General features: G+C 67.0%; 2 protein-coding genes across 8 annotated transcripts; both read left to right on the plus strand.

Moving 5' to 3' along the window:
- Positions 1-174: 174 nt before the first annotated feature.
- Positions 175-12,652, plus strand: GRK6 (G protein-coupled receptor kinase 6). Of its 4 annotated transcripts, none has more exons than XM_090064578.1 (16): positions 175-296; positions 1,518-1,613; positions 3,296-3,408; positions 3,573-3,650; positions 3,813-3,913; positions 5,998-6,090; positions 6,289-6,352; positions 6,848-6,988; positions 7,409-7,599; positions 8,011-8,048; positions 8,129-8,218; positions 8,861-9,069; positions 9,300-9,437; positions 9,597-9,734; positions 9,827-9,961; positions 11,626-12,652. In XM_090064578.1, the coding sequence occupies exons 1-16, from the start codon at positions 245-247 to the stop codon at positions 11,674-11,676; spliced, it is 1,728 nt and encodes a 575-aa protein (XP_089920704.1). In that variant the 5' UTR covers positions 175-244; the 3' UTR covers positions 11,677-12,652. The 4 variants fall into 4 exon arrangements, with proteins under 4 accessions (XP_089920704.1, XP_089920705.1, XP_089920707.1 ...); XM_090064579.1 differs by lacking the exon at positions 11,626-12,652 and adding an exon at positions 11,039-11,614; XM_090064581.1 differs by lacking the exon at positions 175-296 and adding an exon at positions 985-1,155.
- Positions 12,653-13,159: 507 nt separating this feature from the next.
- PRR7 (proline rich 7, synaptic) lies at positions 13,160-16,628 on the plus strand. 4 transcript variants are annotated; one of them, XM_090064585.1, is made up of 5 exons: positions 13,160-13,357; positions 13,697-14,266; positions 14,799-14,861; positions 14,967-15,248; positions 15,941-16,079. In XM_090064585.1, exons 2-4 carry the CDS (start codon positions 13,951-13,953, stop codon positions 15,236-15,238), a joined length of 651 nt encoding a protein of 216 aa, XP_089920711.1. In that variant the 5' UTR covers positions 13,160-13,357; positions 13,697-13,950; the 3' UTR covers positions 15,239-15,248; positions 15,941-16,079. The 4 variants fall into 4 exon arrangements, with proteins under 4 accessions (XP_089920711.1, XP_089920708.1, XP_089920710.1 ...); XM_090064582.1 differs by lacking the exon at positions 14,967-15,248 and having other exon boundaries at positions 13,198-13,357; positions 15,941-16,628; XM_090064583.1 differs by lacking the exons at positions 13,160-13,357; positions 14,967-15,248 and adding an exon at positions 13,387-13,591 and having other exon boundaries at positions 15,941-16,628.
- Positions 16,629-17,433: the final 805 nt, after the last annotated feature.

A 17,433-nucleotide genomic window follows, 5' to 3' on the forward strand; every position in this document is an offset into this window, starting at 1 on the left:
CGTCGTCACGCAGGGCCGTCCCCCCCTCGGCGGCGCCGCCGACTCTTCCCGAGCGGCCGGGCCAATCGGCGCCCGGCGACGCGCCCGCGGCCCCGCCCCCCCTCCCGGCCTCGGCCCGGGGCCAATGGCGGCGGCGCGCGGCGGGGGGCGGGGCAAGGGGGGCGGGCCAATGGGCGGGCGGCGCGGGAGGCGCGGGCATTGGCGGGCGGGGCCGGGCCGGGCCGGGCGCGCTGAGGCGGGGCCCATGGAGCTCGAGAACATCGTGGCCAACACCGTGCTGCTCAAGGCCCGCGAGGGTAGGTGGGGCCGGCCGGGCGGGGCGGTGCGGGGCGGGGCCGGCCCGGGCGGCGGCGGCGGACCCGGGCTGCAGGGGAGCGGCTTCTGCACCCGCCCCCGCCCCGCGCATCCGCCAGCGCTGGGGCGCCCGCCGGCCCGGAGCCGCTGTTCAGCTCTGGCGGCAGCCGCGGGGGAGCGTCCCGTGCTCGGCCGGGTGGGCGGGCGACACCCCTGTGCCGCCCTCCCGGCCCGGCCCCCGGCCCCCGGCCCCGCGCGGGGCTGCCGCCGTTAGAGGGTGGCTGCTCGCGGCAGGGTCTTGAGTCACTTCCTTCCTGGGTTGTACAATCGCGGCGCGGCTGGGGCTGGGGCTGGGGCTGGGCCCGGGCTGGGGCTGCGCCCCCGCACCCACCACGTGCCGCCTCGTGCCCTGGCAGGGCAGGGCGGGCCCCACGAGCCCCCTGGGCCCGGCTGCAGGGGGTCTGCGCGTGGGGCGGTGGCAGGGCGACGCGGTGGGCGCTTGGCGTGCAGGACCAGTCGCATCCGGCACCGGTGGCAACACCCGTCCCGGCCCTGCCTGGCACCTCCTGACCCTGCCCGGGCAGGCGCTCGCGGGGGCTGAGCTGGCTGCAGGCTGATGCCGCCGGGCGCTTGCGTCCCAGCTTCCTGGTAGAGGCTTCTTCCCCGCGGGGGGAGGGAGGGAGGGAGCAGAGCCGAGCGAGAGGCTTGCCCGGGGCCGCGGTGAGTCAGCACGAGCCGAGCCAGGAGCAGGAATTCCTGTGTCCCACCGTCGCTGCTGCTCTCGAGGACGCCTGGCTGCAGGAGACGTGCCGGGGCGGCGAGCTCTGCGGCTGGGGGCGCCCGTGGCTGGCAGGAACAGAGGTGCCACCAGGGCTGGGTGCTCGAGCATCCTCTGCGGCCCGTGGCCCCCCCCGCGCTGGTCCCTGTCCCTGCGATGGGGTGGGTGGGAGGCCTCGGTGCTGCTGGTGCTCACACTGGCTGGTGAGGCCTGTCTGTCCCTGCCCAGCGCTGTCCATGTGCCCACATGGCGAGTCCTGGGGTCTCTTGCCAGCCAGAGACAGGTTGCAGGAGGTGGGGTGCTGTGTTCTGTCCGCTTGTGGTACCAAGCACCCCTAGCTGCCCATGGGCTGGCGTGTGCGCACGGGCAGAGCGGTGCCGCCCGCTGTCTTCGCCCCAGGTCTCAACCTGGGCGGCTGGTGACGCCCATGCTGCATCCCCTGCAGGTGGCAGTGGCAACCGGAAGGGCAAGAGCAAGAAATGGCGCCAGATGCTGCAGTTTCCCCACATCAGCCTGTGCGAGGAGCTCCGGCAGACTCTCGGTGAGACCCGGCTCTTCCAGCTGCACGGTGCACCAAGCAGCCCCTGTTCTGCACACCCAGTGCCGTGACCTGGCAGCGCCGTGTCTGCTGTCGCAGGAAGGTGGAAGGGCTCTGCCGTGCTGTGACACGGAGCACCTGGTGTGTGGCATCCTCACCAGCACCAGGGCTGGGGTTGTGGGTGTGGGTTGGCTTCCGGGGAGCCCCAGCACTGCTCCCCAGGGTCCCCTGGGCTGCGGAGCTCCCCCAGAGACATGCGCGCCCTGCCAGGGCCCACGGGCAAAGAGGAGCCTCCAGATGCAGCTCATTGCTGCTCCTCATGCCCTGGGGTCCCTGCTCCTGCTCCAGGCCCTGCCTGTTCCCTGGCACCAGGCTGTGGTCTGGGCCTTGCTTCCCACTTCTGACATGCAGCTAAACTGCGGCAGAGCAGCTGAGCACCACGGTCAGCGCCAGGACCCTGGGGGATGCTCCGATGTGGGAGGCAGCTTGGGTTGTGCAGCCCTTGGTACAGTCACTGACTGGCAGTGCCATGGGGATGCGTGGAACCGGCACTGGGGGCATCATGGGGCCCAGCATGCCCAAATCTTTCTGCTGAGCCTCCAGCCCCTTAGGATGGTGCCATTCCCTGCACCCCTGAGCCGGTACCCCTGCAGACCGGAGCCCCGTGCAGCCTGGCCCCTTCCCCCTCGACCTGAGCTCACTTCCTGGTAGGCAGGGAACATGCTGCCTGCCTATGGGGGCATCTCCACCCCTCCAGCTGTGCCTCTGAGCTCATGCACTGCTCAGGAAACCGCAGCTTCCTCAGGAGCTGCTGCACGGGCGGGGGGTGCACCCAGTCCGGGCCTGTGTGGGAGAGCTGATTGCAGCAAGACTGTTGTGCCCCTGGCTCCGCCCTCAGGGAGGGCTTTCCCGTGCAGGCAGCAGCCTGAGGTTGGGGTGACTCAAGGGCAGGTGGAGACACCAGCATGGTGGCTGCTGCAGCTGGGTCATGTGTCCACATCCTTGTAGGTCTGGGATGGTCTTTCCCCCGTCTGCTCCCCGGGTGGGAGTTGGTGTGCCCTGGGGGGTGTCTAAATGGCCCCACAAATGCCTGTGCCTGGCTCAGGCTCAGCAGCGGCTCAGCAGAGCAGTGCAGGAAGCAGGCAGCTGTCCTGATAATCGTGGCTCGTGCTGTGATGAGGACATCCACGGGGGTGGGGCCCGGGGGCTGGCAATGCAGGCACAGACTGGGTACGATGGGGGCAGTGCAGTGCCGACTCCCCGCCCTGTGCTTCTGGCCGGCATCGTGGCCTGCAGAGACCAGGCGCCAGTCTGGGCAGCCCCCTCCTGCTCTGAGTGGGTGCAGAGTCCCCAGAGCAGCCTGTGGCCTGGGAAACTGCCCTTGCTGCAGGAGGCTGGATTTGCCTAGCCACCAGCTCTGGCCAGGCCCCAGGACTTTGGACCCAAGGGCAGATCCCTTGCGGGCAAAACGGGTTAATGTCTGCAGGATGGGGTGTGGCCTCTGTGGGGAGGGAGCACGAGCCAGCTGGAACACTGCGCTCGGGGTGCTCCCAGCTCCCCACTCTTGCTCTCTGCGAGCTGGGGGGTCATAGTCTGTGCCCAGGCGAGGCCAGAATAGTTGCCCTGGGCCCTGTCTGGCTTGCTCAGCTCGTGTTGGGTCGGCTCTGACTCTCTCTCCTCCGCAGAGCGGGACTACCACAACCTGTGCGAGAAGCAGCCCATTGGGCGTGCGCTGTTCCGGCAGTTTTGCGAGACGCGGCCCGAGCTGTCACGCTGCGTCAGGTTCCTGGATGCTGTGGTAAGAGCAGGGCTGGGGCTGGGGCTGGGGCCTGGGCCTGGGCTGTCGGAGGTGCCAGAGCCCGGGGTGCAGGGCCAGAGCAACTCTGTGCTGTGATGCCAGGCAGCGGGGAGCAGCGTGGATGCTGCCCTCCTGCAGGCATCTTGATCCCCTTCTGCCCTCAGGCTGAGTACGAGGTGACGCCTGACGAGAAGCGCAGGGAGTGTGGGCAGCGCCTAATCGAGAGTTTCCTGAGCCCTGAGGTGAGCCAGTAGCACGGGGTGGGCTGGGCATGGACACCTGCATTGTTCTGTGCCCCCCAGCCTGGGAAGTATGGGGCTGGGCAAGGTGCTGGGGCTCTGCTTCCTTGGCAGGAGGGCCCCAGGGCTCAGTCCCATGTCTGACTTGGCATCTCCTGCCCACAGAGCACGGACCATGTGCCCGAGATCCCCATGCAGCTGGTGGGTGCATGCTGCGAGAGGCTGGAGCAGGAGTCCTCCAAGGAGCTCTTCAAGGAGTCCACCAGGTAAGTGGGTAGAGCTGGGCTGGCCTTGCAGGGTGTGGGGGAGCGCCCCTGGGATAGGTGTGGCCAGCAATGTGGGTCTGGGATGTGGAGGAAGCTGGCGAGCAGGGCAGGCCTGCAGCACCGCACCTTGCACAATTGGAGCTGGAGCTGTGGCAATGGGCAGAGTCAGGGCTGCCTGTGGTGAGGTGCTATGGTGCAAGTCCAGGCACACGGCCAGGTTCTGCCAGCTGCCCAGGGCCGTTTGCAACAGCCACAGGTGGTGGGTGCATATCTGGGATGCCCACCCAGCGCCCTACTCATAGAATCATAGAAGTCGGGTCGAAGGGACCTTGTAGATCTTCAAGTCCAACCCCCAGCCTGGGCGGGAGAAAAGACTGGACACAATGAGTCCAGCCAGGTAGTCATCAAGCCTCTTCTTAAAGATCCCCAGGGTAGGAGCCAGCACCACTTCCCCAGGAAGCTGGTTCCAGCTCCTAGTCGCCCTGACTGTGAAGTAGTTCTTGCGGATGTCTAATCTAAACCTATTCTCCAACAACTTGTGGCCGTTATTCCTTGTCATGCCAGGGGGCGCGAGGGGAAACAGTGTCTCCCCTAAACCCTTCTGGTCCCCCCTAGTGAGTTTATAGACAGTCACCAGGTCCCCCCCCTCAGCCTTCTCTTGTGAAGGATGAACAGGTTTAGGTCCCGCAGTCTTTCATTGTAGGGTCTGCCCTGTAGTCCCCGGATCATGTGGGTGGCCCTCCTCTGGACCCTTTCAATGTTGTCCACATCCCTCCTGAAATGGGGCGCACAGAACCGGACGCAGTACTCCAGCTGCGGCCTGACCAGTACCACATAGAGGGGGAGGATCACCTCCCTGGACCTGCTCGAGATGCATCTGTGGATGCACAACAAGGTCTGGTTAGCCCTGCCACCCGTGACCTCGCATTGTCAGCCCATGTTGATCTTGGAGTCCATAATGACTCCAGACCCCTTTCTCCCTCCGTGCTCTCAAGAAGGGAGTTTCCCATCTTATAAGTGTGCTGCTGGTTCCTACTGCCCACGTGCAGCACCCTGCACTTGTCAGTATTGAAACACATCCTGTTTATGTCAGCCCACCCCTGTAACCTATCCAGATCTTGTTGCAGTCTCTCCCTCCCTACTAGTGTGCTCACCTCACCCCAAATTTTGGTATCATCAGTGAATTTAAACAGGTTGCATTTCACCCCGTTGTCCAAATCGCTGATGAAGAAATTGAACAGCGCAGGCCCCAAGGACCGAGCCCTGGGGGACTCTGCTGCCCACTTCCCTCCAGGTCAAATATGACCTATCCACGCCCCCCCTCTGAGTGCGACCCTTGAGCCAATCTGCAATCTGTCTGACTGTGTAGACATCAGTGCCAGAGTCGCCTAGTTTTATAATGAGGGTGGGGTGGGAGACGGTGTCAGAGGCCTTGCTGAAGTCTAGAAAGACTACGTTCACGGCTAAACCTGCATCCATTGCCTTTGTGACCTGATCATAAAAGGCAATCAGGTTGGTCTGACCTGCCCCTAATGAAACCGTGCTGGTTGCCCTTGAGCATCATCCCTGAAGCCGGCCCTTCACAGATGTGCTCCTTGAGGATCTTCTCAAAGAGTTTCCCTAGGATTGAGGTAAGACTGACGGGCCTATAGTTGCCCGGGTCCTCTCTCTTCCCTTTTTTGAAGATGGGGACCACGTTAGCTATCTTCCAGTCATCTGGCACCTGGCCCGAGCACCACGAGCGCTCGTAAAGCCGTGCCAATTCCCTGCAATAACCTCAGCTAGCTCCCTCAACACCCTGGCATGGAGAGCATCTGGACCCGCTCACTTGAACACGTCCAGCCCCTCCAGAAGCTCTCTCCTGTGGGACTTTGCTGTGGTGTGGGCTGATGCAGATGCAGATCTGTTAGGTGCTGCCCTACTGCAGGTGGAGAGCATGGTTGTCCTTGTGCCCGCTGCATGGGGGGCGCTGTAAGCCCTGCACTGGCCTGGGAGGAAGGGGCATATGGGGCTGCCTGGCTGGGTGGGTGCATGGGCGCTGTCCGCAGGGCTGATGCTGCAGTACTGACCCCTGGTCCCCCCAGGCTCATCCACGACTACCTGAGCGTGGCTCCCTTCGCCGACTACCTTGATAGCTTGTACTTCAGCCGCTTCCTGCAGTGGAAATGGATGGAAAGGTAACTTGGCTGCTCTGCTTCCCCCTTGGGGCCTGGCCGGCCCCACCTTCCATCACAGCTCCCCCCTCCCAGGGCCCCAGATGTGCCAGTCTGTGCCATGGGATGAGGGCTGCAGATGTGGCTGGCCCAGACGTGGTGGCAGTTGGGGCAGCTGTTGTACAGCTCCAGGCTCAGTCCAGCCTCCTTCCTTCCCTGCAGACAGCCCGTGACCAAAAACACCTTCCGGCAGTACCGTGTGCTGGGCAAGGGCGGCTTTGGTGAGGTAAGTAGCCGGCAGCACATGGTCGGGGGGTCAGGCTGAAACTGTCCTGCTGGGGACTGCCACTCCCTGTTGAGTTTGGGTTCAGTGTGCAGTGACCGGCTGCCCTCCAGAACGAGAAGAGCCCGTCTGGCGATAGGGCAGGCACCCACCATGGCCCAGGGAGACCAGACCTTTGGGCCTTTGGCCTATCCCCCGTCCCCACATGGGGAGAGGTTTGGGCTCCTCCCTCGTACCTCAGCCTCTCCCACCAAGCTGGCAGGAAGGACCCCTGCAGCAGTGGGGTGGGTGGTAGCTGGGACCAGAGTGGGGACTGATGCTGCTGGCCCTGGGGACTCTGACTGTGCTGCCTTGCCAGGGCCCCGGGATGGAGTCCAGGCCTGGCCCTGCCACATGTAGGTTGGGGAGGGCATGGGGAGGGATGGCGACCACACCAGTGCTGCCTGTCTGCCCTCGTGCCACCAGCTGACCCTAGGCCTGGCTGCCCCGTGCCCCCAGGTGTGCGCCTGCCAGGTACGGGCCACGGGGAAGATGTACGCCTGCAAGAAGCTGGAGAAGAAGCGCATCAAGAAGCGGAAGGGGGAAGCCATGGCCTTGAACGAGAAGCAGATCCTGGAGCGAGTGAACAGTAGGTTTGTAGTAAGTACCTGGGAGTGGCTTCCTCTGCGCCGTGGTGGCCCCTGCCCCCCCGGGCAGCCAGGAGCACTGCTGTCTTCCTGGCAGGCAGCAATCTTCAGGCCTGGCTTCAGCTGGCAGAGGGGTGGGGCTGGGGGGTACTGGGGCTGCCACTCCAGCACCACCCTCTTCCCTGCTCCTGGTGGTGCCGTGGCCAGTTTTGGGGGGTGGAACCTGCTGTCAGGCACCCAGGGCCCTGCAAGGGAGCAGCTTCTCTGCCCAGCACCTTCCCGCCAGGCCGAGCCTGGATGCTAGGAGCAGCTGGGATGCTCAGGCAGGTGCAGCTCTGCTCCAGGAGATGCTCCCAGATCTGGTGCTGGTGTGGGGACAGGTGCTGGGGGGCTGCAGGCACTGGTGCCCTAATGGTCCTGGTGCTGTGTACAGGTGAGCCTGGCCTACGCCTATGAGACGAAGGATGCGCTGTGCTTGGTGCTTACGCTCATGAACGGGGGTGACCTCAAGTTCCACATCTACCACATGGGCGAGGCTGGCTTTGCCGAGCCCCGCGCCGCCTTCTACGCTGCTGAGATCTGCTGTGGCCTGGCTGACCTGCACCATGAGCGCATCGTGTACCGGTGAGGGCCGGGTGTTCCCTCCACACCTGGGAACCTGGGGTTTGGGGGTGTCAGGAAGGGTCTGAGGGAGCCCCACTGCATGTGGCTCTAGCCAGCCCGGCTGGCCCTGCTTGCCCCATAGAGAGTAGTGCTGGTTGCAGCAGGGAGCTGGAAGGGCTTGGTGTGGGAAGGAGAGGGCTGCAGCTGGGGGGCTGGCCCCTTCCCTGCCAAGGGTCCAAGCAGGGAGGCCCTCCCTGCCCCAGCTATCACCGACACACCAGGGCAGCCTTCCTGCAGCTCAGTGGGGCCATGTCCCTGATCCCTGCGTGATACCGGGCTGCCATAGCTTGGAAGGCCCTGGCATCTCCCTGGGGAGTCCCTGGTGCTGGAAAGACAGGAGCCATTGCTAGTGCCATCCTCTCTCCTCTCCAGGGACCTGAAGCCAGAAAACATCCTGTTGGATGACCATGGTGAGTCAGGGGTGCAGGGCAGCAGGGGCTTGTGCTGCTGCTGGACCCCGCTGGGCCCTGACACCATCGTTCCCCCGCAGGACACATCCGCATCTCAGATCTTGGCCTGGCAGTGCATGTGCCTGAAGGGCAGACGATCAAGGGTCGTGTGGGCACTGTGGGCTACATGGGTGAGTGCTGCCGCAGGCGCAAGCTGCTGGGTCTGCTCTGCATGGCTGCGCAGCATCTGCTCCGACAACTGTGACCCCCAGGGTTGCTTTCCCTCCGCACTGCCCTCCTGCCCAGTGGGTCATCCTGGTGCAACTTGAGCCGGTGCTCACCCTGGAGCACGGCAGGTGTGGAGTCCTGTCCCCGTAGCGGTGCCTGGATGCCAGCAGAGCCCTGGCTGGCACAGGCTTTGTGCCAGCCCTTCCCTGCCCTCTGTAGCACTGCACGTGCAGGAGCCCCCGGGGCTGCAGCGATGCTCTGCTTGTCTCTGTACAGCTGGGGCATCTGTTGCTCCCTTCATCTGCCAGGAGTGCAAGGGTTTCCTCGACTGCACCAGCCTGGTCCTCTCCTAGGGGTGCTCCAGGATGTGCCCAGGGCTGCTGGGCTGTAGCCTTTGGACTTGTGCTGCTCAGGCTGTCCACTACAGAGCCTGCCAGCCCCCTCTTCCCCCTGCCCTGCACTGCCCTGCCCTGCCCTGCCTTGCCCCGCTGCCAGGAGGGCACTGGGGAGGGAGTCAGGTGGGAGTGAGCTCTTCCCTGGCCTGGCCTGGTGCCTGTGTGGGGAGGCTGCTGCTGCCCCCTCTCACTGGCCCACGTCCCCCTCAGCTCCTGAGGTGGTGAAGAACGAGCACTACACGTTCAGCCCGGACTGGTGGGCTCTGGGCTGCCTCGTATATGAGATGATCGAGGGGCAGTCACCCTTCCAGCAGCGCAAGAGGAAGATACGGCGGGAGGAGGTGGAGCGGCTGGTGAAGGAGGTGCCGGAGGAGTACTCGGAGAAGTTCTCACCCTGTGCCCGCTCCCTCTGCACCATGGTACGGTCCCCCCGGGCCCGGGTCGCTTTCCTAGTGCTGCAGCTGCCCCTCCTGCAGTGTGTTGCTGGCGCGCAGCACCCAAGAGCGAGCTGGAGGAGAGGGGACATCAGGGTGCATGGCCCCTCCCTGGGTGGGAGTTGGGATCTGGGCTCGGTGGTGGGCAGGCGCTGCCTTCTCTGCGTGGTGCCCAGAGCCCCAAGCCCAGGTCTGACCCCACTGTGCCGTGGCAGCTCCTGTGCAAGGATCCACTGGAGCGGCTGGGCTGCCGTGGCGATGGAGCACAGGAGGTGAAGGAGCATCCTCTCTTCAGGCACCTTAACTTCAAGCGGCTGGAGGCAGGCATGCTGGAGCCCCCATTCAAGCCAGACGTGAGTGTCACCCAGGCAGTGCGGGGAGGCCTGAGGGGGCAGGGGCCCTGGCAGCTGTTGACTGGGGGGACCTGACCTCCACGCCTTCCCAGGTCCCTCCCCCTACCTCCAAGTGGTGCTCTGGCCTGATCCTGACCCTGACCCGGTGCTCCCCCACAGCCCCAGGCCATCTACTGCAAGGACGTGCTGGACATTGAGCAGTTCTCCACGGTGAAGGGAGTGGAGCTGGAGCCCACAGACAACGACTTCTACCAGAAGTTTGCCACAGGCAGCGTACCCATCCCCTGGCAGAATGAGGTAGGGGTGGGGACGCTGCAGCTGCTGGCAGGGCCAGCTCCATGCTGTGCGGCAGGTGTGGGTGCTGCTCAGCTGCCACCTCTGTCCCCTAGATGGTCGACACAGAGTGTTTCCAGGAGCTGAATGTCTTCAACGCAGATGGCTCAGTGCCCCCCGACCTGGACTGGAAGGGGCAGCCATCCCCACAGCCCAAGAAGGGCCTGCTCCAGCGTCTCTTTAGCAGACAGGTAGTACTTGATTGCTTGTTGCAGGGGTCAGATACCAGGGGGTGCCAGCGAAGCGGTGTAAAGCCTGGGTCACACAACAGCAGGTGGGGGGCTTGGACCCTGGACAGCCCCTTTCGGGGACAGGCATCTGTAGGGGCCGGAGGGGTGGGCCCCTGCAGGCTGCCTTGCTAGAACTGGGTGACAGGTGCTGGGCCTTGTGCCTGGGGAATGAAAGGTGCAGGCTGTGGAGCCCCCTTGCTTCTCTCCTTCCACCTCCCCGGGTCCTTGCTCCATGTGTAGTGTGGCACTTCCCTGGTTCCTGCTGGTGCTGCCCTGGGTGCACTGGCCAGGCCACTCTCCTCATCTGCAGCAGAAAGGCCACGGGGACCTCCAAGCTCAGAGACTCACAGGCCTGGTCCTGCACTGTGAGGATCCCCCTCCCTTGCACCACTACTCACTTTGTTTCCAGGCAGCCGCCTCCCGCCAGCAGAGGTGCAGCCAGGCTTTGCGCTGGCTCCACACAGGGCTCAGGACCATGGCTCCCTGCGAGGGGCAGGGTCCTCAGGCTCCAAAGGACAGGCTGGCCCCACTCCTGTGCTGGCCTCTTTTTGCTGGGGGGTGCTGGGAGATGCAGGCCCTGGGGCAGGAGGGAAGAGTCAGTCCTTGCAGGCCAAGGAGATGCTGGTGCTGGCAGTACAGTGCGACTGGTGCCAGGCAAGGGCAGGTGGGCACCGAGGGGACAGAGATGGGCAGGACCCAAGTCAGGGGGAAAGGCCTGGGAGCAGGGGTGTGGGGTGGCAGAGAGCAGGCCTGGAAGCGGGGTGGGGTGTGGTGGAGGTGCTGGGGGTTGGAGATGGATAGCTTGCCAGGGCAGGGGGGCATCCCCATGCATGGGCAATGTCAGCTGCTCAGGGACGTTCTGCACTCGTGGGCAGCCCTGAGCCGCCACAGCCAGGCCCGGAGCAGGGCCAGGGGCTCCTGGGGGCAGGCCGATGCCACAGGCTGTTGTCAGCTTGTGCCAGCTCAGAGCAGCCCGGGTTGGAGCCCTGCTCCGGCGCCTCCGCGGGCTGTGGTGACGCGCCCGTTTTCTCCTTCCAGAGGTGAGCAGTGTCTCGGCTGCTCCGCTCAGGGAAATGCCCGGTGGCCTAGACTCACCTGCGACATGGCGAGACCGGGGAAGAGGAGCCTTGTCCTTCGTTCCCTTTCTGCCCCTGCCAAGCAGATGCCGCTTGTGTGTCTTAATTGCCCCTCGAGCCACTAATCCCCGCACGTCCCTGCGCTCACTGCCTCGCTGGGCTGGGGGCTCTGCTGCCCACCCTCTGAGCCAGTTGCCTTGCCCCGGGACACCCGTGCAGGACGCCCTGTGTGGCCCCATGCCCTGGAGAGGGGAAGCAGGCAGGGCTCATAAGCTGTGAAGGGCTCAGTGATCACCTGTGCCCCGATTATTCCCCAGGTGAGATGGGGCCTGCAGGCTCCCGGCCCCAGGGCCAGGCCCAGGCTCTGTTCCCGCAGCCGACCTCAGCTACCCCCTGCTCCTGTCCGGAGCACAGCACGGGTGGCCTGGAGCTGCAGCTGCACTGCTGTCCTAGCTGCCCCCCTGCTGTGTGGGCTCTGTTGTGTGACCATGCTCACCCTCTGCTTGCTCTGCTCCTCTCTTCCCCCCCTTCCACTGCCCCTGCCTTCAGGCCTGCTGCGGGAACTGCAGCGACAGCGAGGAAGAGCCCACCCGGCTGTAGGACCGCCTGTTCTCCGGCCTTGGGACCCGCTGGCGCCAGCGGTGCTGTGGGCTGAGCTGCCCTGGGGAGCTGCCGCCCTGCATTGGGTGTTCGCAGTTTGCACGCTGGCTGCAGATGCACCTGTGGGCAGCGCCGTGCCCCTGCCTGGGGTGCCTGGACCCAGGGCCCCCATGCAACGGCCAGCGCGTCGTGGGACATGGCTGCACCGTGGATGGCTCGTGCTGTGGCTGCTCCCCCTTGCTGCTGGGGCACCCGGAGGCCCTGAAGGAGCAGGCCAGGAACGCGGTCCAGAGGTGCTGGCGGCTCCACCACGTCAGCAGCTGTCTCTGTGCGTCGAGCCTGCCCCGTTCTGAACTTCCCCTGTGGGCTGCAGGCCCTGCCGTGCCTGCTCTGCCCGGGGACTAGCTGTGCCGGCTCTGCCTGCTGCTGCTGCTGGTGCCTGGACACATCGGGGTGGTGCCTTGGGCCTGTGAGCTGCGCCCTGGGGCCTCCATGGAGCAACGCAGCAGTGCCCCGGCGGGCGCAGGCATCTCTGTGCACATTCCCCCCCAGGCCTCAGGCCCGGGTAGCTGCTATGCCAAAGCATTTGCCAATAGAGCTGGGCACTTGGATGCCATGGCCTTATCCCTTCCCCCAGCCCAGGGGCTGCTGTGCTGTGGCAGGTGCAGGCGTGCGGCCACTGCAGCCTGGGCTGGGCCCAGGGCTGTGCGCTACCCCAGGGACGTGGGGGACGTGCCAGTGGCTGGGCAGGGGCTGCAAGCTGAGCTTGCTGCCTGTGCTGGCCTGAGGCCCTCGCTGCTGCCTCGCTGTGCCAAAGGTGCCCCTGGCAGCTGCTGCTGTCTCTGGGTCCCGGGGTGCCTTCACGGCCCTCCCGTGGATGCCTGGCCTGCCCGTGGCACGTGCTGCCCGGTGGGCGCTGGGGGTCCTGTGCTTGCCTTGCACTGATGTTGGAATATTTAAATGTTTTTTACCCTCAGCTCCGAGTGTCTCTGCTGTGTCCAAGCTGGTCACCCGCTCTGCCCGCGCTCACCCCCAGGCGCCTTGCCCCCTGGCCGGCACCAGTCTGGAGCCGGCAGGCCGTTGGGCTCCCCTCCCTGCTGCGGCCACCCGGCCCGCGGGCTCCTGCAGCCAGAGGCGGGGCAGCAGCCCGGCCCCGGCCCCGGGGCCGCAGCCCGGGGGCGGCGCGCAGCCATGGCCGCGGTGCCGCCCGCTGCGGGAGCCTGCCCGGGGTGCCCCGCCGCCCGGGAGCGGTGCGGGGCCTTCCCACGGGGCGGGCACGGCGGGGCTGCGACCCGCACCCGGCCCGCCGCCCCGTCCCCGCGATGCTGCGGGCTGTTGCCGAGGAAACGGCTCTTCCTCCCGCCCACCGTGTGCTGCCGCCGCCCCCTCCCGTCGGCTGCGGGCCCTGCGGCTGCCGCGCCCGGCCCGGCCCCGCCGCCGCCCAGCGCGGGAGGTGAGTGCGGGGCCGCGCGCAGCCCCGCGGGGCCCGGCCCCTGCGCGCCCGGATCGGGCCCGGGGGGCGGACGCGTGTCCCCCCCGCGGCCCCGGTGCGGCTCCACCTGCCGCGCGCGGGGCGGGGCGGGGCGGGGCGGGCCGAGGCGGGCGGCGGGGACGCGCCGCCGCGAGACAAAGGCGCCGGCAGCGGCTCCGGGCCCGCGGCGACCCCGATCCCGGCCCCGCGGTAACGCGCCGCGCAGGACCCGGGGGCGCGCTCCCGCGGGGCTGTGCGCGCCGCCGGCAGGCGGGGGAGGGGGCGCGCGCACGTGTCGGGGCGGGATCGGGCCGCGCGCTCCATCGCCCCGCCCGGCCGGTCCTCCGCGCGCGTGCCCGGGGCTGCGGAGCCCGGCGTCCGGCGTCCGGCGTGCGGGGGAGCGGGGCCGGAGCGAGCGCGGCCCCGACGGCCGCAGGAGCCCGGGTGCGGGCGGCGCGGGCGCGGGCGGGCGGCGCGGGGCGGGGCGGGGCCCGGCGTTGCCATGGGGACGAGCGCGCCTCCCCCCCCTCACGCCTCTGTCTGTTGCAGGAGCAGCCGGTGCCGCCGGTGCCATGGGCAGGGGCTGGGCCGGGGCCCCCCGCGCTGGACGGCACCGGCCCCCCCCTCGCCGCGCCGCCGCCTCCCCCTCCCCCTCCCCCTCCCGCTCCCGCGCCCGGTGCTGCCAGCCAGCGGGCGCCATGGCAACGGCTGCCGGCAGCGCGGGGGGGGCCCCGTGAGCGCGCGGGGGCGGCAGCGGGCGGCGCGGAGGAGGAGCGGCGGGGCCCGCGCCCGCGCCCGCCACCATGGTGATGTCCCAGGGCACCTACACCTTCCTCACCTGCTTCGCCGGCTTCTGGCTCATCTGGGGCCTCATCGTGCTGCTCTGCTGCTTCTGCAGCTACGTGCGGCGGCGCCTGCGGCGGCGGCAGGAGGCCCGGCTGCGGGAGCAGAGCCTGCGCGCGCTGGAGCTGGAGCCCCTGCACTACGAGGGCTACGCGGGCAGCCCGCCCGGCCTGCCCGCGCCCCCCCGCCTGCGCCTCGAGCCGCCCCCGCCCCCCCACGCGCACCCCCACGCGCACCCGCACCTTCCGCCCCCGCGGCCCTGGAGCTACCGGCACGGTAAGGACCACCCGCGGCCTGGCGGGCGCGGGGGGCTGCCCGGGCTGGCTGTGCTTCCCCCCGGCGGGGTAGTCCCTCCCCTCCCTGCTCTGCCCTGGGGAGCCCACGGCTGGAGGATGGGGCACTGGAGAGAGGCCTGGGGGACAGGGCTGGGGGGAATGGGCTGATTTAGCCTGGAGAGGAGAAGACGGGGGCGGGGCGGGGGGGGTTGGTAGCAGCCTTCAGCTCCCTGCCGGGGGGCTGCAAAGAGGACGGAGCTGGGCTGGTCTCAGTGGGGGCAGGTGACGTGACGGGACAAGGAGCAATGGGCTCAGGCTGCAGCAAGGCAAGTTGAGGTTGGGTATTGGGAGAAACTCTCAGGAGGAGGGTGGTGAAGCATTGGACCAGGCTCCCCAGAGAGGTGGTGCAGTCCCCATCCCTGGAGATCTTGAAGACCCAGCTAGGCAAAGCCGTGGCTGGGATGATGGAGCTGTGGCTGGTCCCACTTGGAGCAGCGGTCAGATTAGATGTGAGCTCCTGCGCTCCCTTCCAGGCCCCATCCTCTGTGACTCAATGATAAGAGCATCGGAGCTGCCGTTGACTGGGCCAGACCCAGGTCTGTCTCGCCCAGTTTCCCATGTCACGGGGGCAGAGGGTGGAGGCTGGAGGGGGAGCGACAGGGCCTGAGCAGGGTTTTCCTCTGTTCCTCTCTCACTTGCAGCCTCCAGCATTGAGGGTCCAGGCAGGGCTGATGCAGCGGCCGTGCCCCTCGCCCCCCGCTCCGTAGCCTGGTGCCCCTTTCCTCCAAGCACGTGTCCAAGGCCTTTGCAGAGCTGGCTGCCCTCTCAGCTCCCACCACATCTGGTGGCGGCAGTTTCACCTCTGAATGAGAGGCTGGTGCCACAGAACTGCCTGCCTGGTGGTAGTTTTCCAGTTACTGCCCAGTGGCTGGATGCCGTGACCCCTTGCTTGTGTGTTGGGCAGAGTCGATAGCAAATCCCTGGTGACTTCCTCTTCACTACTTAGTATTTTGGAAGCCTGTCTCGCACCCCCCCCCCGCCCAATGGCTCCTTTCCACATTGTCCAAGCCTAGTCTCATCGTCTCTCCTCACGTGAAAGCCCCTTCGTGCGACCAGTCATCTGTGTTGCCCTTCCCTGAGCAATGCCCCCTCTATCCATTCCCCTTCCTGGCACCACCCCCAGCTTCAGAGGTGCCAGAGGGAACCTCTCCACCATCCTGCTCAACAGCCATTATGGACCTATGGGCACGAGCGTCTCCATCCCTCCCGGCTTGGCTGGGCTCTGTGTCCACCCTGTCCTGCGGCAGTGTGTCCCGCGCATTAACAGGGCCTGGTGTTCTGGGCCCTGGAGAACAGCAGGTCCCTGTTTACGTTGCTGTCTCTGTCCTGCTGGGCTAGACCTCTGCCCTGGCCGCCCTCCCACACAGCGAAGCTGGAGCTGGTGCAGGCCCTCTCCTGCCCCGACAGCTGTGCCTGCCTTTCCCTGCACCTTCTCCAGCTCTGCTGGGACACGAAGCACAGTTCACGGGCCCTGGGCGGGCCAGGGTGGCAGCGGGGCTGCACCGCGTGCTTGGGTGGGTGCAGGGACGGGGGTCACCCGTGGCGTGCACTGGGCAGGGGCGAGGGGCCAGGTGGGGACCCCGGGGCTGAGCACCCCCTGCCACTTGCCTTGCAGAGTCGGACCTGTCCAAGCCACCGTGCTACGAGGAGGCGCTGCTGATGGCGGAGCCGCCACCGCCCTACAGCGAGGTGCTGATGGACACGCGGGGGCTGTACCGCAAGATCAATGCCCCCTTCCTGAGCCATGAGCGCCCTGAGAAGCAGGAGCAGCTGCCCAGCTACAAGCCCCTCTTCCTGGACCCGAGCTACGGCTCCTCCCTGCACCTGCACCTGCCCAGCGGTGCCGGCCAGGGCCACACCTGCCCCGAGCTCTACCTGGCGGCGGAGCGCTCCCAGCGCATGTTCCCCAGCTGGACGGACTCCGAGCTCAGCAGCAGGGACACGTACGAGCCGGGGCCCTGGCACCTCCCTGTCTCGATGCCCTTGTTTGGCAGGACTACGGCGGTGTAGAGCGTGCTGCCCAGGCCAGCACCAGCATGGGACTGGGACCAGGACTGTGGCTGCTGTCCCCCACCGTCACCCTCCGCCAGGCTGCTCCCCATGGCTGCCGGGGGCTCCTCAGGACCAGCGCGACCCCTCGCCCCCCCCCGACCTCTGCCTGCCACGGCCAGGGCGCGAGGGGCTGGCTCCCCTCTCGCCCACGGCGCCCGCCGGCCTCCCAGGGCTGCAGGGGCTCCGTGCTGCACCCCGGCGCAGCCGTTTCTTATCTTGTTTGTTACAGTTTGAGAATAAAAGTTTGTGGAACCAGCTCGCTGCAGCCGCGCTGGGGGCCAGGGCGGGGGGGGCCGGGGGGGGGGGCCACAATGAGGCTCCCCTGGGGAGCAGCGGGGGGGTTGGCCCGCCTCCAAGTGGGGCACCGCAGGCAGTGCTGGCCCAGCAGGAGTGTGTGGACGCGGGGGCCGGTGGGCACGACCCACTTGGTTGTGCCATGCCCCCTCCCCAGTGACTGGAGGGAGGGCGCAGCTGGGGCTGGGGCAGGGGCTGCCATGGCCAGAGCCAGCCTGGCGAGCCTCAGCTGGGTCCCACATCCCCTGGGCCTGGCCTGCATTACACCTGCCTCAGCACCCTCTCAGCCCTGGGCACCCTGGGCATGCCTCTGCTGCCCTGGCCCGCCCTGGGGGCCCTGGTTAGGCCCATGCGGCCTTGTCCTGGCTGCCCCGCATGCCTGGAGGGGACCCTGTGTGCAGGAGCGGGCCCCCCCCATGCCGGGCAGGGCACTGCTGGGCAGTAGCAGCCAGCGAGCTCTCCAGGTTCGCCAGCGGTGGGCGCTGTGCAGGGTCTCTGCTCCGTGTCCCCCGGGGAGCACTTGTTTTGGCCCTGTGACCCTGCCCGCCCTGTTTTCTCTTTTGTTGTCCCCCGTAACTTATTGGTGTTTTTAAGGTGCTGGTTCCCCACCCCCCAGCAGCGGCCCCACTGCGCGGTTTTTGGGCTTTTACGCTTTTAGCTTTTTGACTGTGAAGAAAAGACCGGCGAGCGCCAACACCACGACAACGTCCCAGCCACCTTTTATTAGTTGAGGTCGTCATGGCACCAGTCGCCCAACGCAGC

The sequence above is a fragment of the Crocodylus siamensis genome, chromosome 10, assembly GCF_052110815.1.
Source record: "Crocodylus siamensis isolate JL-2025a chromosome 10, ASM5211081v1, whole genome shotgun sequence".
NCBI classification, from domain to species: domain Eukaryota; kingdom Metazoa; phylum Chordata; order Crocodylia; family Crocodylidae; genus Crocodylus; species Crocodylus siamensis.